Source organism: Anarrhichthys ocellatus, unplaced genomic scaffold (assembly GCF_004355925.1).
Source record: "Anarrhichthys ocellatus isolate YVR2014 unplaced genomic scaffold, GSC_Weel_1.0 scaffold25, whole genome shotgun sequence".
NCBI lineage: Eukaryota > Metazoa > Chordata > Actinopteri > Perciformes > Anarhichadidae > Anarrhichthys > Anarrhichthys ocellatus.
Genome location: NW_022280055.1, coordinates 2,609,266 through 2,628,325, shown reverse-complemented (window position 1 = coordinate 2,628,325; position 19,060 = coordinate 2,609,266). Strand labels below are relative to the sequence as shown.

The 19,060-nt window shown below is 41.5% G+C and overlaps 3 protein-coding genes across 17 annotated transcripts in view; 1 reads left to right on the top strand and 2 right to left on the bottom strand.

The window, feature by feature from the left end:
- The window catches only part of gareml (GRB2 associated, regulator of MAPK1-like), a 15,145-nt gene extending 10,421 nt beyond the window's left edge, over nucleotides 1-4,724 (bottom strand). Inside the window, exons 1-2 of the mRNA XM_031861723.1 lie at nucleotides 4,357-4,724; nucleotides 887-1,027 (exon numbers count right to left, since the gene is read on the bottom strand). Coding sequence (XP_031717583.1) covers nucleotides 887-1,027; nucleotides 4,357-4,468 — 253 coding nt within the window. The 5' untranslated portion in view covers nucleotides 4,469-4,724. The remainder of the gene's footprint in view (nucleotides 1-886; nucleotides 1,028-4,356) is intronic.
- A 1,878-nt stretch (nucleotides 4,725-6,602) lies between these two features.
- atp5mj (ATP synthase membrane subunit j) lies at nucleotides 6,603-8,781 on the bottom strand. The gene is made up of 4 exons (XM_031861718.1): nucleotides 8,674-8,781; nucleotides 7,641-7,764; nucleotides 7,323-7,343; nucleotides 6,603-6,746 (listed from the first exon to the last, which is right to left on the bottom strand). The coding sequence occupies exons 2-4, from the start codon at nucleotides 7,762-7,764 to the stop codon at nucleotides 6,733-6,735; spliced, it is 159 nt and encodes a 52-aa protein (XP_031717578.1). The 5' UTR covers nucleotides 8,674-8,781; the 3' UTR covers nucleotides 6,603-6,732.
- A 1,268-nt stretch (nucleotides 8,782-10,049) lies between these two features.
- syne2a (spectrin repeat containing, nuclear envelope 2a) overlaps nucleotides 10,050-19,060 on the top strand; it is an 80,509-nt gene continuing 71,498 nt past the window's right edge. For 11 of the 15 annotated variants that reach the window (XM_031861805.1, XM_031861795.1, XM_031861798.1 and 8 more), the window contains exons 1-16: nucleotides 10,050-10,564; nucleotides 12,271-12,332; nucleotides 14,056-14,151; nucleotides 14,320-14,397; nucleotides 14,476-14,568; nucleotides 14,782-14,978; nucleotides 15,603-15,802; nucleotides 16,228-16,328; nucleotides 16,551-16,640; nucleotides 16,974-17,087; nucleotides 17,196-17,333; nucleotides 17,602-17,766; nucleotides 17,964-18,076; nucleotides 18,250-18,418; nucleotides 18,635-18,731; nucleotides 18,832-19,037. In XM_031861805.1, coding sequence (XP_031717665.1) covers nucleotides 10,489-10,564; nucleotides 12,271-12,332; nucleotides 14,056-14,151; nucleotides 14,320-14,397; nucleotides 14,476-14,568; nucleotides 14,782-14,978; nucleotides 15,603-15,802; nucleotides 16,228-16,328; nucleotides 16,551-16,640; nucleotides 16,974-17,087; nucleotides 17,196-17,333; nucleotides 17,602-17,766; nucleotides 17,964-18,076; nucleotides 18,250-18,418; nucleotides 18,635-18,731; nucleotides 18,832-19,037 — 1,995 coding nt within the window. In that variant the 5' untranslated portion in view covers nucleotides 10,050-10,488. The remainder of the gene's footprint in view (nucleotides 10,565-12,270; nucleotides 12,333-14,055; nucleotides 14,152-14,319; nucleotides 14,398-14,475; nucleotides 14,569-14,781; nucleotides 14,979-15,602; nucleotides 15,803-16,227; nucleotides 16,329-16,550; nucleotides 16,641-16,973; nucleotides 17,088-17,195; nucleotides 17,334-17,601; nucleotides 17,767-17,963; nucleotides 18,077-18,249; nucleotides 18,419-18,634; nucleotides 18,732-18,831; nucleotides 19,038-19,060) is intronic. The other 4 variants (XM_031861806.1, XM_031861800.1, XM_031861792.1 and 1 more) reach the window with 3 other exon arrangements.

Sequence of the window (19,060 nt, the reverse complement as noted above, 5' to 3'; positions counted from 1 at the left end):
TCTTTTGTTAGCTAGGGTCCCTCCCCTTCCGTAACTGGATCCTCCTCCCCCCCCCCCCCCCCCCCCTCCTCCCACTCAAGTGTTCTTTCATTCTTCCGAAAAAGAGCCTGAGAGGCGGCAGCACTGTGAAGTGACATCAGCACTCCATCGGTGGAGGAAACAATGAAGAGGAGGCATTAGGATCCAGTTACACAGCGAATGATGTGACCGGCAGGACAGTCGGAACTATGGGATTGTGTGGATTGAGCACCAGTGAGGTCATACTGACTAGACTCATTCAGCAGGAAGACGACAGGTCAATGGAGACGAGGACACGGGGAAGGTCACATCTACAGCGGCTGATTGGATGTGTGAATGTGGGTTTTGGTTCTAGCTGAGCGGAGTTAATTCTTCCTTTAGTTCAACCTTAAATAACTTTCAGGTTGTTGAAATCCTCTTGTCTCGTGCATCATTTGACACACAAATGTATCTTTAGAGCATGGTGACCAATCCTGCTATTCATAACAAGAACATAAACACCCATCAGACATCACTTGCCAATATCTAATGCTACTGTGTCTATTTCGTGTGTTTGTTTTCCCAAAGAGACATTTGACATAAATAGAGCAAGTGAAAAAAATGTTGGCCCTGTGACAAAAATGTTTATGACATTTATTTCCTACTCAGAGGAAATGGACAATTTCCGGGGAAATATTTTTAGGTTACGGATGACATTTGGACTAACTATTAAGACATTTTTTGGGGCGACCTCTAGCTCACCCGGTAAGATTGTGGGCTCCCGTTAGAGTCCTTGGCACCGGTGCCCTGCGTGTCATCTCCTCGTGTAGAAATGCAGTGTGTTTGTGTGCGTGTGTGTGTGTGTGTGTGTGTGTTTGCGCACGCTCACCCTGGTATTGCAGAGGGATGTCTATCTTGGGTCCGATAACGTAGTGTCCCTCCTCTAAGCTGTGGGCGGTCACTGTGGTCCACTGACGACAGGAGTGTAACAGCACCACGTCCTCCTCCGACAGACCCTCCACACATTCACCTGGAGCGCACACACATTGACACACAGAAATGGGTTAGGATCAACAAATAGTCTGGCCAGGCCTGAGGGCTGATGAAACAACAGTTTACTTTGTCTTAATTCTATGGTCACACTGAGTAGCTCAGCGATGGAAAACACTAAACCACTCCTCCCACACACATGCATTCAGGATTCAGTGTCCATAATTACCACTATCAGTGACGTTTCACCAGCCCTAACCTACTCATCAGGATCCCACTATGCAACTGACAACCCACTATTACACAGCCCCCTCACACACATACACACACACACACACACAGCTCTCCAGCTTTCACTAGAGCCATCATGTAGCACAACAGCATTGATTTCCGCTGATAGCACAGCGGTACAATTCAATCACATCACACACACACAGCTCCCTCTCACAGACTCACACACCGATCCCATGGATGCACGTTTTTTTTTGTTCTTGCTGCTGTACCGAGCCTTTTAATCGAACAACCACGATGACGGACGGCTGAGTACAGACACAGGGACACACGATGAGATGAGATGTCAAAGGTTTTCTGCACGTTAAAGGGTCACTTCGCCCCAAATCGCAAAAGGACACCTTTTCCCCTCGTATTCCTCGTGGTTATTGAGTCATTCATGTACATTTGGATTATTTACAGGGTTTTAGTCTTCTTATGCATTATTTACTTTAGATATTGAAGTCGAAAAACAAATTATATTCAATAATTGGGGGTGGCTGCACCTCTGTTAAAATGGTACGTGGTTTTTTTTTGTGGTCGGACGTATGCGTGCACGAAGGGAGTACCCTTGTCTTTTTAAAGTCAGGGATAGTGGAAGAGACACATGTCTGAGTTGAGTGGATAGTAGTCGATTTCAATAACAGATATTCAAACATTCATAAGAATTTATTAAAACAATTCTACTTCATTCTGTGCATATTATTGATTAATTCAATGAGATGTATTTCAGAATGGCAAAGGAGAGAAATAAGAAAGAGAGAGAACACCAGACACAGATGGAGAGAGAGAGAGGCAGCCAAAGAATCGCTCCAGGAAAGAGCATTCCTTATTACAGGAATTAAGGTGATTTTGGCCGAGACATTTCAGTGTCCCACATTTCTGAAATCGCTGTTCCACATTGAAGAGTCTGGGACAATTTAACACTGAGAGTGCTGATAGGTCTACCATTTCTCTTATGAGTGTGAGATCTGCATTTTTCCTTTTTAGTTTGATTAGTGCACATTCTGGGGATTTCGGAGTGGTACCGAGCGTGTATTTTATGTATTGACTATTGCGACAGTCCAGATGTCTGAAATGCACATTGGACCAATTCCCTACTCAAAACTGTCAACAGTGAGGTGAATCATCCTGAGTAATCCAGACTCTAAGTGCAAGTGGCAATACCACAAGGTCAAAATACTTAAAAACAAATAGTCCCATCTTTAACAGTAGACTACAAAACAATTACCAGCACGAAATGCTGACATCATGCCCTGTTGTAAATAACTAACCACCATCTGTGTTGGCTGGTTGTGCAAACAAGCAGCTAGGCCTCTGTGGAGTAACTACAGTGCAGTTAATAAACACCTACGGGTGGTCTCTCTCGCTCTCTCTCTCTCTGTAAATACAATGCACGCGCGTAAAGAAGTAAGGTGCGTGATTTTCGGGGAGCCATGGCTTGGGTGCGCGCTTTTGTCGAGGAAGGAAAGTTTGAGGTTTTCCTCCTCGTCGCTGCTCCTTAGTATTCACCACATTCACCGACAGATTACATCATTTACATATGAAAAGAATTGAGCAGCACTTCAGCAGCACAACAGACACTTTGTGGCTTTCCAGGCCTCGCTGGACTGGAACAACTTTGGCCATGATGACACCCATCGACCGCTCCCAAAGTAAAGACACCAAATGTGGTGAAGCAGAGAATCATGTTCGCGGCAAAAACATGCAACAAATAATAGAAAAGTGAACACAAATGCGACTCAATGGCGCCCTTATGAAAGTCAGTGGGTTGGTGTGATCAGAAAAGAGAACAAGAATGCTGCAGCCGCATCAAGGTAGCCACATTTTAACAAAATAATAACGGAAATAGAGCGGCGTTATTTTCAAAATAAGACCACCAAATGTGCCCACACAGCTGGGCCAGTCAGTAAAACGTGTCAATATATTCCATACTTTGTGTCCCAAAAACTATAGTGGCTTCCCAAAAGTTTTGTCAAACTACATCAATAATATCCAATAATGTTGCACAAGATGAACAAAAACACAAACGATTGATTGAGAAGGCCTATAAGTAAGTTGCGTTGGAAGCAATGCTGTCTAAATCCATAAATACTCCATCTAATCTAATTTGAGTATTTCTGTATTTGACAGCACAACTAATTTGAGTAAAAACTTAATTTGACTAATGTGTGCACTCATTAGTTACTTTAATTCAAACCAAATCTGAGCCACATCTTTATTGAGCCCGTCAGCAAAAATAAAAAAGTGGTGCTAAAATAGCAAAGCCCATCCAAGATCTATTGATGAAAGTGACTCTGCAGGAACTAATTAACTCATCTAATTAATAGACTAACTATATTACTGTCTCATAACAGCAGAGAGTGTCTCTAATCTCTGTTCATTTATATATATAGAACATCACCAGCCTCACGCCACGATAATACTGTGTGCAGTTTACTAGAGACACCTTTCAGCAATTCTGGTTGGTGGAGTATCAATTTATCAGCCATTAACTTGTAAAGATGTCAAAGTAGGTTAACAACATCTAGTTAGTGAGACACCATCTACAAGCATATATGCAACACTTATTTGTCCAATTTTCCTTAAAAAGACACATTTTAATTGGATTAAAATTACTCCTTTAAGTTACCCTCTAAATTGGTGATAGATTACAAAATTATAATAGAATACATCTTTTTTATATATTTTATTAATTCATCTGTAAAAGCTTTTTTCCCCTTATTAACAATGGTAAAGTATTTATTTTTGAAAGGATGTGACCGGAAGTGGTATTTTTTTCCTGTCACTCTTGACACCGTCGAGATTATTCAGTAAATTGCTACACTTGTTCTTACACCGCCAGCGTCGTTACACTGGTTAAAAAAAAACACTTGAAAGAGACTTCCCCCCCGATGAAAGTTTGAGTTTACCCTCTTTTGCTGACCGGAAAACTATATTTAGCGTTATTTATCATCATTACTGTCATAGTTACTAAAAACTCCTGGGCTATGAAACGACGGTGGAGCGTTAGACTTGTTGTCATCAAAATACAACAGCAGCAAAAGTTTCCACCGGTCGTGCTGGAGCTCGAGGCCCCTGGTCACGGTCGTCTCTTACCGTGCGCCAGGCGGACCAGAGTGGGCAGACGGAACTTGCTGACCACCGCGTCCAGCGGCAGCGCCAACGGGCTCCAAGTGATCTCCGACAGGCTCGCCGACAGCTTCTCCATCCTCCCGGGTCATCACGCTACCGGAGATAATGGTGATGATGATGATGATGGGGAAGATAATGGTGGTGGTGGTGGTGGTGATGACGATGAGGTGAAGGAGGGTGATGGTGGTGGTATAATGGTAAAGAGTTTCGCCATGTTCGAATGTGGGAAAGACGGAGCGCAGTTACAGCACGAGCGGTGGGAGGGAGCGCGAGCCCTCTCTCTTTCTCCCTGTCTGTCCGTCAGCGTTTGTCCAGCGCTACCACCCACCCACACACACACACACACACACACACACACACACACACGAAAACTGCATAGCAGTCAGTCGAAGTTAGATTTTTATTAGGTGTCATTATAATCGGAGATCACATATCCAGTGTAGACGTCAAGAAGCTTGCTTTCTATTTTTCCCAAGTTTACTGTTTGATAAGCAGCCCTCTATCTTCACGCTTTCCCCATCAATTATTGCACCACTATGTCCACATCTGAACTGGTGCGTGGGTGGGAAGTGATAGATGCGGGGACTTTCTGTCTAGGCATGATTGCTCAACATTTTCCTGGCCTGCTGTGGGCTCATTTTAAGATCAAATGTTCAAATGAGATGGTATGCAAGTCATTTCATTTGACATTTTCTGTATGGAATGGGCAGTTGTCTATATTTATGTACTTATGTGATGTACTGGGATGCAGAACTTGTGCTTTACTTGAGTGTTTCTATTTTTTTGTTCAACTTTACTCCTCGATTTCACTGCATTTGCTTTGCATTCATTTCACAATTACTCCTAGCCCTGCAGATTAGGATTTTGCATACAAAATCAACATTGATCTATTAAAAATATTCAAATGAAACAATGTTAGAAGGAAAAAAACAACCCTCTTGGAACTACTCAAAACTCATCCCATTTGATGCTGGGTCTAAAGTAGACAACTGCAACATTAAAATGAGACTTAGTAGCAAAAACAATCCAATGAAATACACTTCAGTGACTGGATGTTACAATCCCTTAAAGACCATCAGTACTCATGTGCTTTTACTTACTTTTCACTTGATGTACTTTGTATATTCAGGCAACCGTGGCAGGATAACTGGCACTAGAAGCAGGAAGTAACCGTGACAGCTCCCCCAGACACTCGGGCCAGACATTTATTTAATGATGTAGCATTACGGTAGAACAAATTCATGAATGCCCACACACCGGACCAGTATCTCATCCCTTCTGTCAAGAGCTATCGATTCATCTCAGTCCCACGGGAGCAATCCTGCACAGACTACTGCAGCTACAGTATGATGTCATCAATAGGCACAGTTGTATGATTTCTAGATTTGGAAGAGTTGTAAAAAAAAAAAAAAAAAAAAGAGTCATATTTTAGGAGTCGGCAAAGCTCAATTCGGGGTTGATTTTATGTTTAGCTTAAACACAATAATGAAAAATAATGACTAATAATAACAGCCACAGTGGATAAAATAGAATAATAATGCTAATAAAAGCAGTAAGAGTAAAATATAGAATTGACATATGATTTTAAACTATTGTTCATATCCATATAGTGCAGTCACTGGCACACACAGATTGTATTGGAAGTGGAATCAGTTTATCCACCTCTTCACCCAGCACTAAACTTCTGGCCCCGGGCAGGACTCTGGTCGACTCACTCTCAGTTCAGTGAACCAAACTGTAAACACAAACGGATTCATTTGCTGTCAATTTTTTCCCCCCCTGACACCACATATGGGAATGCTGTGGTTTATTCCCTCTGTTAAAACGTAATCCATACTGTGATTCATTGGCTATTAATGGCTCATCCATTCTCTCACAACTGGATATGGCAGACATGAAAATAAAAAAGGAGCACATAATCTGGACTGAACCAAAGAGCTACAATGACCGATTATAAAATGGATTCATAGTTATTGAATATCATTTTGTTGCACCCTAAACCTCGGATGTACTTTTGAGCAAGACACATAATTGGCATGCATTAGGTAGTTAAACTGTTTTATCTTTTTTTAAATCATTGACGATTACACCATTTTGTTGATATCCTTTTCTTCTACAGTCATCGCTGTATAATTTGGTTTTATGTGGCATTACTTTATAGTCACAACAATGCACAGCTAACTCCAAAGCAAACAATGAAATAAAAGTTGTTGTTTTTTAGATAGCAACTTTATTTGTTCATTATTAACAAAAATTCAAACATGAAGCTGGACTTCTGGACTAACGATTGGGCCTCATTTCAGAGCAGGTGGAGGGGGGGTGGTCGGCATGGTGGAAAACTCAATGGGCAGGCTCTGCAAAAGAAGAGGAGCACAACAAAAAAAGAGACATGTTTAATAATACGAATCAATTAAATGAACCCTGTCCACCTAAGCATGGGCAGACCATAGTGAATGTCTTCCCGCACCCAAAAAAACCCCCCAAAATGAATCAGCCGGTAAAGTCAGTGTGTCGGTGACATCTAGAGGAAATGCAGCTGCACAACATCTGACACATCCAACATTTTATCCTGCAGCTTAAAATCATGTTCACTGCTGCACCCTGTCTCCATACAACTGATTGTAGAATCCCAGAACATAGGTAATCAGGTAATCACTCTAACATCTGTGTTTGAAACTAACATCTTTATTTTCCATTTTGTAAACAGCTTATTAAATAGCTCATACATTGATGGAAACAAACTCAATATTGCCATACATCAGTCCTGCTCATTGATTGGCCAATGCACCAAGAGGTCTGGGATAATTAGAGACAGCTCCAAATGATAAAGCAAAGTCTGATGGTAGACAAATGTATATTGTGTTGCAGTATATAATAATTGCCCCATTACAACTACATAGTATGAATAAATAAAATGTTTGGCTACTTACTGTCTGCCACAGCCTTCTTGCCTAGAATAGAAAGAAACAACAGATATTACTCACTGAGACACTCTGCATTTTAATTATATCTAAGTTACATCTACTTAAATTTAAGCAGCATTACTGGAAGACAAACTGACTTATACAGTTGCCTTTGTTGTGCTATATTTATTGGTGCATTTTGCAGATTCATCCAACTCGCCAAGCACAAAGACGTGCAAAGACTGACTATTCAAACCTCTAACCTTATGTCAACTAGACAACGCCATTACTCCACATTCAGTTTGCATTCAACATGTTGCACACATTAGTGGGCCTTGAACACACCTCCATAGGAAACTTTGTAGTACAGGTAGGACATGATGCCAACGCCCACCCACATCTCCTGGTAGGCCTTAGTGTAGTAAGGGCTCATCTTGGACCACCAGCTTGCAAAAACGCGTCCGGCCATCTGTGGGAGGAAAGCAACAAGCATAGATTCAAAACAGTGCTCATGTATTCAGGTAAAGCAATGACATAAAAGATCATTTCAGTGAAGGCATGACTGAAACATCAGAAGACCTAGCCCAAAATGTCATGCATTATCTACAGAGAAAGCTTGTGTTGCTCTTAAGCTTAACTGCAGGACTACGTTTGGATATTGAATTCATCCTTAGAGCTTCTTCTTCTGACATAACCCTTTAAATAAATAAATCAGGCTGCACTAATACAGACTGAAGCTACGTTTTAGAAACTGGGTTCCTTCATTCAGACAATGTGGTCACTCAACATAAAGTCAACTTGGTTGCTTGAATGCTACCCTGACCCTCAGCTGTGTCAGGCCTAGCTAATGGCTATCCACTCCAAGGAGACACTGATCAAAACAACAGGCAACTGTTAATGAAGCGATAACTTCACTTCCCTTCTCTTTACTGTTTGTGTGATAAGAGACATCGTTATTTCATTGACGTGTCCAATAACATAACTGAAGGTAACATATTTTGCTAACGCCATTCATGGTGCTAACAGTACCACCTCCAAATCGTTAGCATTACAGCACAGAAGAGAATATTTAAAAGCAGACGTAAAATAAATAGCTGATGTCTATACTGCGGTCATGTAACTTGTCCAGCTAACTACTTCTATCAATGAATGGACCCTGGCTGGCGTATTAAGCGTCTTCTCTGCTGTACAAGTAGAGAGAATGCAAACTAGCAAGAAGCTAGCTAGCTAGCTGGGTACATCTGCACAGGTTGCACATAACACCACAGTAAGTACGTAAGATACCATTCAGTTTAAATGGCTGTAGTTTAAGGCAACAACTGTTTTCTGTTATTACCAACGTGACTTTGCTAAGTTAGTGTATTAACTCTTCTCTTACCTTTCAGTTTGTCACGCTGCAGTGAGAAGGTCAGGAACAGCGCTGCTGCTAAACGTCAAAGTCGTGGTAAGTTCTTCTTCTACTCTCATATTGTGTAGGATGTCGTACGTGTTTTGGTACGCAGCGCCACCAGCTGGAGGTACACGAGTAACGTATTGGTGACCTGTCTGGCTCTGTCTTGGCTCCACCTTGAGGATTTTACCATAATGGCTAAACAGAGTGATCTTGTTTTTTAGTTTTGTATGGAATCTGAAATCTGGGGATAATGTGCTGTTCACAGATTCAGAATTAATTGATCAACTTATTTTGAATACAGTCAATAGATACTGTATATGTAATGTTATACCTGACTTAAAAGCTTACTTACAATAATTATAGTTAACACTTAAAAAAACAACAGTGAAATAATGATGAGACGAAGAATCGTGGGTTTGAAGCTAATTTTAGTATATCTCAAGATTCCTTCTGTTGATGATTACTGAGCAAAGCTGACAGTATGTTTAGAAAGAAAATCTGACATGGTCCCCAGAAATACAAAGTAAAGGTGTGTAAAATTGGATGTATTGTTCAGCCATCTGAAAATTCAAACTGTTACCATTAAGTACACTCCTCACATTGTTACACACTGTTATCATGGCATGATCCTTTCCCCCCAATTTGATGTTATGCTGCACAGGTTTAGACTTAGCAGTGGAACAATTAAATCACGTGTCTTGTTCTCCTTTTTGGCACCTGTGCCACTGCCATGACGGAGGTAGGAATTTGAGGTGAGGGTGCAGCTGCTATGTGGCATACAGACTGTCCACCAGCTCAGCCGGCTCACCATAGTGAAACAACAAATAAAACATTGGCACTGCTCTCAAGGGTAAAGATGAACTTGCTCTGCTGTTGGTGCACCATTTTTGTCCTCTGGTGAATAGGAAAATACATAAAAGATCGCAATAACTCATCAGGAAACTGACTGAGAGAGTGAAGGCAGAATTGAATGTTTTTATTAATTACTGCATATTGCAGAGTCATGAGTTAGTGTGAACCCTACCAGGGACCTGAAACAGTTTCACATTAATGCATCAAATCGAAGGTCTTTCTCAGTGTCCTTGTTTCTCAACTGTTGCTATTATTACACTAGCTCACAAGCAAAAAGAAGAAAAGGGAGGTATCAGTTGAAGTGCTTGTTGTGTTTTTGCCTCCAGAAACACAAATAACAAGGATCAGCATTTCAAACACTCCCTGGGGTTTGTGAGGATGTGATTACTTTTTAGCCCAAAGGTTACTAAGTTAGTAGGTATGAGCGCCTGCAGGAGTGATTTGGGCCTGCAGTGAGCGTGGGCGGGACTTTCCAGCATTGTTTGTGCTCACACAGAGCGCAGCGTTGTGCCAATATGAAAGCACACCACTGAGGACATTTATTGCACACGGAACACACTCTACTTCATTGTAATCCAGTGTGCACTAGAGCTGTCTTCAGTGACTACAGCCCTGCTACAGGTATGCAGAAGATTTGTCACCAGGCCATCTATTTTTGTATATCTACGTTATGACAGTGTGGCTCTTTCCATACAGCAGTTATTCCTCCTCTTTGAGCGCCTTTGTTTGAGCGTTTGCATGTGTGTACGTGTATCTGAGTGTGTGTCAATGTAAGGGCGTGGATAATCAGGCAGTGGACGCAGCTAAGCGAAACACTGACACTGCAGTAATCACCCGTGGCATTTTTTTTCTCCCTTTTTTGGCATTGTGGATTTCTCTTGAGTGGACGATTTACAAATCCATGTCTCCTGGACCTTCCTGAGGTTGCTTGCTGTGGCTGGAGGCTTCATGGCTTCAGGCGGAGCAGAGGAAGACGATGGAGGCATTCCATTGGACATCGACAACGTGCACATGCTCCTCCAAGGTCAGTGTATACTTTTGTGGATGTTGTGACATGTGATGTGCTGAAGTGGGGGCCACATTTTGAAAAGCGTTGAGATACAACTTCAATGTGGCGTCCATCTCTCTGATGAGACATACAACATCTACTATGAATTCATAACCTGAAGAAGTTCCTAAAAAGTGGAAATGAAAGTGATGAAAACATCCTGTAGACACAACACTTGCACTAACAATTTGTATTTTGCTATTTGTTTGCTATTTCACATGTGTATAGATTTCATCTTAGACATATTGGACTAATCAGTCTTCATCTTTACAAATACTTACATAATATCTATCTTTCTGTATTTGCTGAATTTCAATTCTCCTTCTTAGTTTTACTCAGTCTCTGAAATATTTGTTTGGTCCACAACAATAAACTTGCATGTGGCTCCAACTTTTATTAGATGAAGCATTTAAGGCTGAAAACGCTGCTGCCGTGCTCTGACCTCTCCTCGTCCCGCTGGAGCAATGCTTCTCTCTGAATTTGTAGTTAACTTATGACGGACAAACAGAGTCATTAGTATTAAATTGAGACCGTTTCATTCCTCACAGTAACTTTAACTAAAACCTAACTGATTTAAAAACTGATATATATATATACTATAAACATACTTTCACAACATTAAATTGTGTTTCCATTATATTTGTTATAAACATGTGTTAAGATCTATGATTTTTATTTGACCTGAGAAAAATATTTGACAGATGCCAACTTACAATGGCTTGGATCAGGAAGTTATTATGAATGTGGTGAAAACTCATACTGTGGTTTTCAGTGGGCATGTCAGGTGAACTGGGTGGAGACAGAGTGATTAAAAACACTCAGGAATTTCCTGCTTGGGCACACTCTTAAAGTGGGCAAACAGGCAATTATACCGTAACAAGGAACGCCTTGATAATGTTTTATATAGTGAAAGGTTTATGTTTTGGCAACTGAAGCTTAAGATCGAGTCTGGTACCTCTTCAGAACCATGTATGCCCAAAATCCCCTCACTGTGTGTGTGTGCATAAGTCTGTCTGGGAGTTCATCACCACTGTGAGTGTGTCTCAGTGTATATTTGCTGTGTGTGTGTCACGGTTTTGGAAGCCATCCCGTCTTGTTGCCTTACTTTAGCTTAAAGAGGAAGCTTGCCACTCGGGGTCATCTAACTGTTGCAGAAGGCAGTCATATGTTGGTGAAGTAGAATCTTCACCCAATATGTTGATGGGGTGTTTTGACCATTAGTCATGAGCATGGAGGGTCGGAAAGTCCTCCAGTCCTCTGATGTCGGTGAGTAGCTTATGACCTACCCGCTGCTCAGACCAGGGTTCCCACTGCTCTTCTGAGACTTCTGCATTAGCATTTCATTTTACAGCAGCATAACGTCAGAGAAAATCTGGTTTCTTTTGAGGAATCTACTGTAGTGTATTGAAGTGCTTTGTGTGACACGTAGACTGTCATATTAAGTGGACTGAAACAACCCAGGGATGCAATTTACTACTTAATTAAATACAAGCTTCAAAAATCCATTAAAAAAAAATACTCATATATACTGTATGTGTTTCATATGTTACAGAAATCAAATAACTGAGAAAGAGGATTTTAGTATCCAGTGCTTCATAACTGTCGCCAGAAACCACCTCATTTAAATACATGTGGTTCTGAATGTGTATAGATTACAATTTGTTTGTCTGTTTCCTCGACAGTGGAGCATGAGCAGATTCAGAGACGAACATTCACCAACTGGATAAATGCTCAACTGGCTAAGGTAAGTTGAGATATATTTGCTTAAAGGATACATTAATATACATTTTCTTTGCATTTGTTGAAGAAAACAAGAAACAGATCACAACCGATTTTGATGAAAAAATATATTTGTAAAAGTCAAAAAAGCTGCTGGAAGGTTTTATTTCACACCTTTCAAAGCCTTTCTTTTCTATGTATTATCAAAAAATTAAATAAACACCTAGTGCTTTATCAAATATATCCCACACAAAGGTTTACATTCAGCTGTCACATAGGATATATCTTTTGGAGATTATCTTTGTGGCAGTTGGAGAACATCACTGAGTACGTTAGAGAAAGGCTGGAGAAGTGACGCAGAAAGGGACTGATGAGAGAATGTTACACAACACTGCAGGTGGATATGCTACTCATGTATTTCATGGCTTTACTTTTAATATTTTTAAGGGGACATATTGTGCTTGTGCACATGCATTTGGGTATCTGAGAGCCAACCAACCCACTTAAAGAGACAGGCGCTAAAACAGAGTGTTTCAGACAGAGTGTGACTACAGGTACATTATATTCAGACAGACAGTGTGAGAAAAATACTGTGTGTTTTGAACATTAAAGCATGTTCCAGGAGAAACCCAGAATACAAGTATGAACCTGAAAATAAGCATGATATGTCCCTTTTAAATACTCTACCGGTTGGCCTTTTATTTTTAACGTACAGTTCAGTAAAAGTTTGAGATATTTTGTCCTCTATATTTTCAAAAACCTGCTTTTAATTTGGGAGATGTTGCAAGCAAAACCCGATCACAAGTGTGGATATATTATCCTTGGAGTTTTGAATGCTTTTCAATCTCCAATATTTGGACAATAATTCAAATATGACTAAATATTTTGGAGAAGTCTATACCTAGAGAGACAGAGTTGACAAATGACGTCATGCTGTGGTAGGGCTGTGAATTAAATGAAGCAGGCTGTAGACATGCTGACTCATTGATCAGACAGTGAGGTGCAGTGAAGCAGTTCACCATGGATCTTGTTGGAAAAAGACGTTGAGCTGCTTGTGAGACTTGGCTGGAGTATAAATAGTGGTTCAGTGAAGCAGGACAGCATGTAATCTGAGTCCACACACCTCTTCATGACCTCATGTCCTTATGACTGAGCTCTAAAATCACTGGTTCGTAACCTGCCACCTGTTACACCAATCTGACTCCACTGACAACACCCAGGAGGATTTACTTCCTGTTTGTCTAGAGGACAATGTTCACTGTTGTGACTTGACCCAAAGCTTTGACCCAGAAACTTTTCAATGACTCAAGTTTCACTGCAGCAGGTTTTGGATGAAAGACAGAAATTGCAGTCTCTGACTTTTGTGGCTGCCCAGTAGCTGCCCGGTAGCTGCCCGGTAGCTGCCCGGTAGCCATGGGTGTAGCCTGAGTTTTACCGTAGTTGACTCAAGTTTGTGTGACAACTAAACCATACACTGGGTGAAGATTACTCTGACCTCCATGTCTTCTCCCTCCACCACTCAGCCAGTACTTTACAGCCTTCATCTGCTGACATATGCAGGGGAAGAGAGGCAATACATTTTATTGTATATTTTAAGCATACAACCTTAGGCTATGCATACATGTGGGTTATCTCAGTATCAGTACAATGACACTTACTGTAGTCGATGGAACAGGTGAAATTAATTGAACTTGCCCACTGCTTTGTTTTGATGTATTATTAAGATTCATTTTTCTGCATTCTTCCAGAGATGCCCCCCCTCATTTGTGTCAGACCTCTTTTCCGACCTCAGAGATGGATCACAGCTGCTGGACTTGTTGGAGGTGATGAGTAGCCAACCTATGGTGAGGTTCTACTATGTGATTCTGTTATCAGTGAAATAAATAGATTACAAATTCATCCCAGCGTGGGGTGGTTTAAAAAAAACAACAACACACACACACACACACAAAACTGTGCTAAAATGAACATTATTATCACAATAAAGCTGACTTTGTAATTTGTCTCCACAGAAAAGACAAAGGGGCCGAGGGGTTTTCCAGCAGAGGGCCAACATTGAGACAGCACTGAACTTTCTCAAGAAAAAATCTGTAAGTTTCCACAAAACCGACGAGGCATCTGAATCTGCAGTGTGTTTGTATTAACTTTGTTGTGGTTGGTCGGTGTAGATCAAATTGGTGAACATAAACATCCCAGATATCATAGATGGACGACCCTCCATCATCCTCGGACTCATATGGACCATCATCCTCCACTGTCATGTAAGTACCAGTGGCAAAAACATATTAACTTAGGAGGAGAAACAGAAGAAGAAGAAACAGAGGCAGCAGCATCTTGTGATGCATCGTTAATACTTAGAGCCTGTACTGACTGTAAATTGTACATTTTTTTGTCAGATTTTACATATGTATGAACCATTTTAAAGATACTGATAATTTGATATCCAATATTTTGTCTCACTATCTCTGTTTTAGATTGAAGAGTTGGCCAGCACTCTCTCCTACAGTTCTTGTCATTCCTCCCTCGACTCTCTGGCCAGCCTGGACTCCTGGTCCGGCAGCCCAGTCCCACCTGGTCCGGCCCCTGCAGGCCGGACATCGCCTCTCCACAGACGCTTTCGACTATCTGCCAAGAAGGCCCTGCTCATGTGGGTCAGGGACCAATGCCTAAAGTGAGTTATCCACTGATGTGCCTAGGTTTGCAGTTGTTATAATTAAGACTGGTTCAGCGCCTGATTGGTTTGTCGTATATTCTGGACTTCATTAATGGGGACAACTTACTTTTTCAGTGCTTGTGCACATACATTTGGGTATCTGAAATGCCTACCAACCCACAAACGGTGAAATAAGACAACCTAGTACATTTTCTTTGAGCTGCCTGGATCAGAAAACATGTCATTCAACAGGCCATTTAGATTTGGCTCTCCTTCCTATGTCACATGCAGACTCACTAGAATATTCCGCCCGCCATCTGAGTATCTCCACTCACGGCTTGAGAACTACCTTTGCATTGGTGCGCCATCATTTTCTTGCCGATCAGAGCAGACTGGGCAATTTTGTGAGGGGGGTCTTAAAGCGACAGGTGCTAAAACGAAGCCTTTAATTGTGTTTTTTTTAAAACATTAAAGCAGGTAAACATGTTCTATAGCAACCCAAAATACGTAGTATGAACCTGAAAATAAGCATGATATATATGTCCCCTTTAAAGTGTCACAGACGCCACTAATCCTAAGCATCACTTCATTCATTTCCCTTCTTCTTTCTTTCACTTTTGTATTTTGTTTTTTCTGCTCTAGGGTTGGTTGCTCCATCAGTGTGAAGAACTTTAAGTCGAGCTGGAGAAGTGGAGAGGCCTTCTTGGCCATCCTGTGTTCCCTCAGACCACAGCTGGCTGATCTCTCACTGGTCCAGCTAAGAAGCAACCAGGAGAACCTGGAGGAGGCGTTTCACCTCGCTGAGAGGGAGCTCCACATCCCCCGTCTGCTGGAGCCCCAGGGTGAGGCTTACGAAGTAGTATTGTTGAGAAGTTCTAAATAATGTTTCGCAAATTACTAATACCAATCATAAAAAAACAGTTGCCATGGATGTCTTTTTAAAGACTAATTTCGCTATGGTAGTTATGACAGGAATGGTACTTTGTTCACCCATTTTACCCCAGACATAACTGTGTTAACTTGATTTTTGTACAAAGAAGGTATTACCTGTGGCTGTAATGGAATAGTTAGAATAAGCAAATGGACCAATTACTGCTCCAAGGAAGCACAGAGAAAAAGTGTATTATTTTCTAATATATTATATAAACCTAAAAACAAACCTGGTTTTGCTGAATGTCATTTAAGAAAACACCATATAAAATGACAGTTGAGTTGCTGCCATACTGAACAACAATAAAGCCTTTCTGTGTGTTTCTCTACACCTCAGATGTTGATGTTAAAGACCCCGATGAGAAGTCCATTATGACTTATGTGGCCCAGTTTCTACAGTACTCTAATGACATGCCAGCACCCGATGACCATCTGCAGGTAGGCGGTGTCACACCTTCTAAAGACTTTACTGCAGAGACGACAGCATTGCTTTCAGTCACGTCTGCATCTTCCCTCGTAAGCTTGAGTAACTGCATAGTACTAGTACTCTGTTTCATGCTGCTTCGCTTCCCTCTTTCAAGCTTGAACCCACAATCTCTTGCATGAAACTGAGGGGTGTTCATTATTTTCCCTGTTTCTCTTCTGGTGGCGGTGGTGTAGCTGTTTCCTCTGGTCCAGCCCTTATCTCTCTCACCTGTGAACTTGCCCGCTCACTTCACTCCAGCAATTGCTGTCTCACCATTACGTCAGGTATAGCTACACACCGAGCAAAGAAGTCCTTCAGTTAGTATTTGACAGTTTTCAAATCTTTTCTCTCTCTTACTGTAATTTGCATTAATGATACACATTTTATTGATAGCTGTTATAAGATGCATGGCTCTTCCTGCAGAGGACTATTCTAAATTTGAAAAAAAATGGTTTATAGGGGTCAAAAGTCATTGCTGTTATAGTGCTGAAACACAGTTGAAGTTAACTGTTATCTATATGAGTGTGGTTCATACTTCTTGTACTAATTGTGCAGCTCCAAAATAGTTTTTCACCTTTGTTAACACAGAACTGACAGTTCAAATTGTGTAAGTGTAGGTCTCTTCAAGTGAGCGAGCACGAGAGGTGACTTCCTGGCTGCAGCAAGCCTACCAGGAACTGTCAGAGGCACGGACGGCTACAGAGGAATCAAGCTATGCAGAAAAATACCATGTAAACACAAAGGTCGAGAGCTGAAAGAAGAAAACATTCATTAGTGTGTATTTATTTTTGTATTGTTGTGCAGCGATCATATACGTTTTACTTTGTTTTGTTCGTCAGGTGTTTCAGAACCTCGCTGGCTCCTTCACTGAGCAAAGGAGACCAGTGATGACCCTCCTTGCTGCCACAAGACGCTGCCCTGAGCTGAGCCTAGAGCAGTGTGCGCTCAGGACAGCGTGGGATCGTCTGGAAAAGGAGGTGAGGAAATCCATTGTTATTGCATCCTGTGGTGTTTTTTATTTATTTGGTATTTAGCATAATGCAATATGGAATTAAAGAGGAAAAATCTGACTAGCGTTTGCTCCCAGTTTGCTTTCAGTCTGGAAAATGGCTCCAGCTGATTCATGTCCTTCATCTCTCTCTAGATGAATGAAACATTCTTGCAGAGCGCTCGTTACAATTACCAGGTTTTGTCCTTATACCAGGTTGTGTATGTGTGTGTGTGTGTGTGTATGTCATTCCCCAGCTGCAGAGATGTAAATTAGATCTGGACTCGAGCCTTCCTCCTCCTCTGGACTCAGTCGTTGTGTGGCTGCAGCGTGCGGAGGCATCGCTGACAGAAGAGGGAGGAAGAGCGAAAGATCATGCAGATGCTGCTAAAGAAGCGAGAGCTCAACAAGACACACAAAAGGTTCTTTTTATGTTGAAGCTGCAGAACAGATTTGATCCGTCCTGTTCTCAAATATCAAACAATTACAATTTTCTAGTGTTCTGAAACCCTGAAGCAACTGTGAGAGAATGAGGCAGTTGTGGACATGAACAGATTCATGTCCACATGAATCCATTCATGTTCATGACGTGAAACGTCTAATAATATTGTTTTTTCAGACTTTCATTAAGGAGATGAGCCACTTCGTCACTATCCTTGATACCTTCCACAACATGGATGACTTCGGAAATGTAGTCGTGCCCCTTGAAAAGTTTGATGACATAAAAAGACGGTGCGTGACACAATTGTTCAACTTCTGTTATTGCAGAATTTTATTAACATCTATATCCACACATGGACTTTTAAAGCCAAACATCTTTGAGTCCCTTGTATCTAAATTATCTGCAGTTTGGTTCCAATAAAATAATGAAATAATAATGCATTAACACCTGTATTTGAAAACAGCTTAACTAATATCCGAGTCACAGCCAAGTATCGAGGGATCAAGTTGGAATTCCAGGAAACCCGTCACACTGTACTGGATCTCCTGGGCCACATCAGTGCGAAGGTTTTGACCTGGAAAGCTCCCTACCGATCCCAGGAGGCGGTGCTTCTGCTTCTGCAGGACTGGCATGTACGTATCTGAAAGAGCAGGACATAAAACCTTGTTACACCAGCTCCAGAAACTAATACTAATGTGAGCCGCATTATTTGGAGATAACGAGGAATGACATCATATCAAATTAACTCTCAAAGCACTTGGGGAAAAATATATACTTTTGGCATTTAGTTAAAAATAATGTCCATTTAAAGTTCCATCTAAAGTTAGTTCTGTTGGTTTGTTGACCAGGAAACGGTGGAGCGCCATGGGCTGCTTTTAATTCTGATGGGCGCTCTCCAGAACCTGAAGGAGAAGGCGAATACTTACACCAGTAAGGCAGCACTAGGTATGAGATGAGTCTCTGTGCATAACACCCTAGCCTAATCTTTGATATGTAGCGAAGATTTTAAGACTTGACCTCCACACACTCTTCACTCCCCACTCAGGTGAGGATTCCCAGCTTGTTACCCGTCAGGTGAAGGAAGCAGAAAGTGAAGCTGAGCTGGTCACACAGGCTGTGACGGCTGTGAGAGGGATGATGGAGAGAGCGGTGTCTGCTTGGGAAGCTTACAACAAGTGCCTTACTTCTCTACAGACATGGCTGGCACAGAAGACACTTTCACACGCTCAGTCTCCTCCTGTGGGGACACAGGTAACCTCTTGTCTGGAATTCTG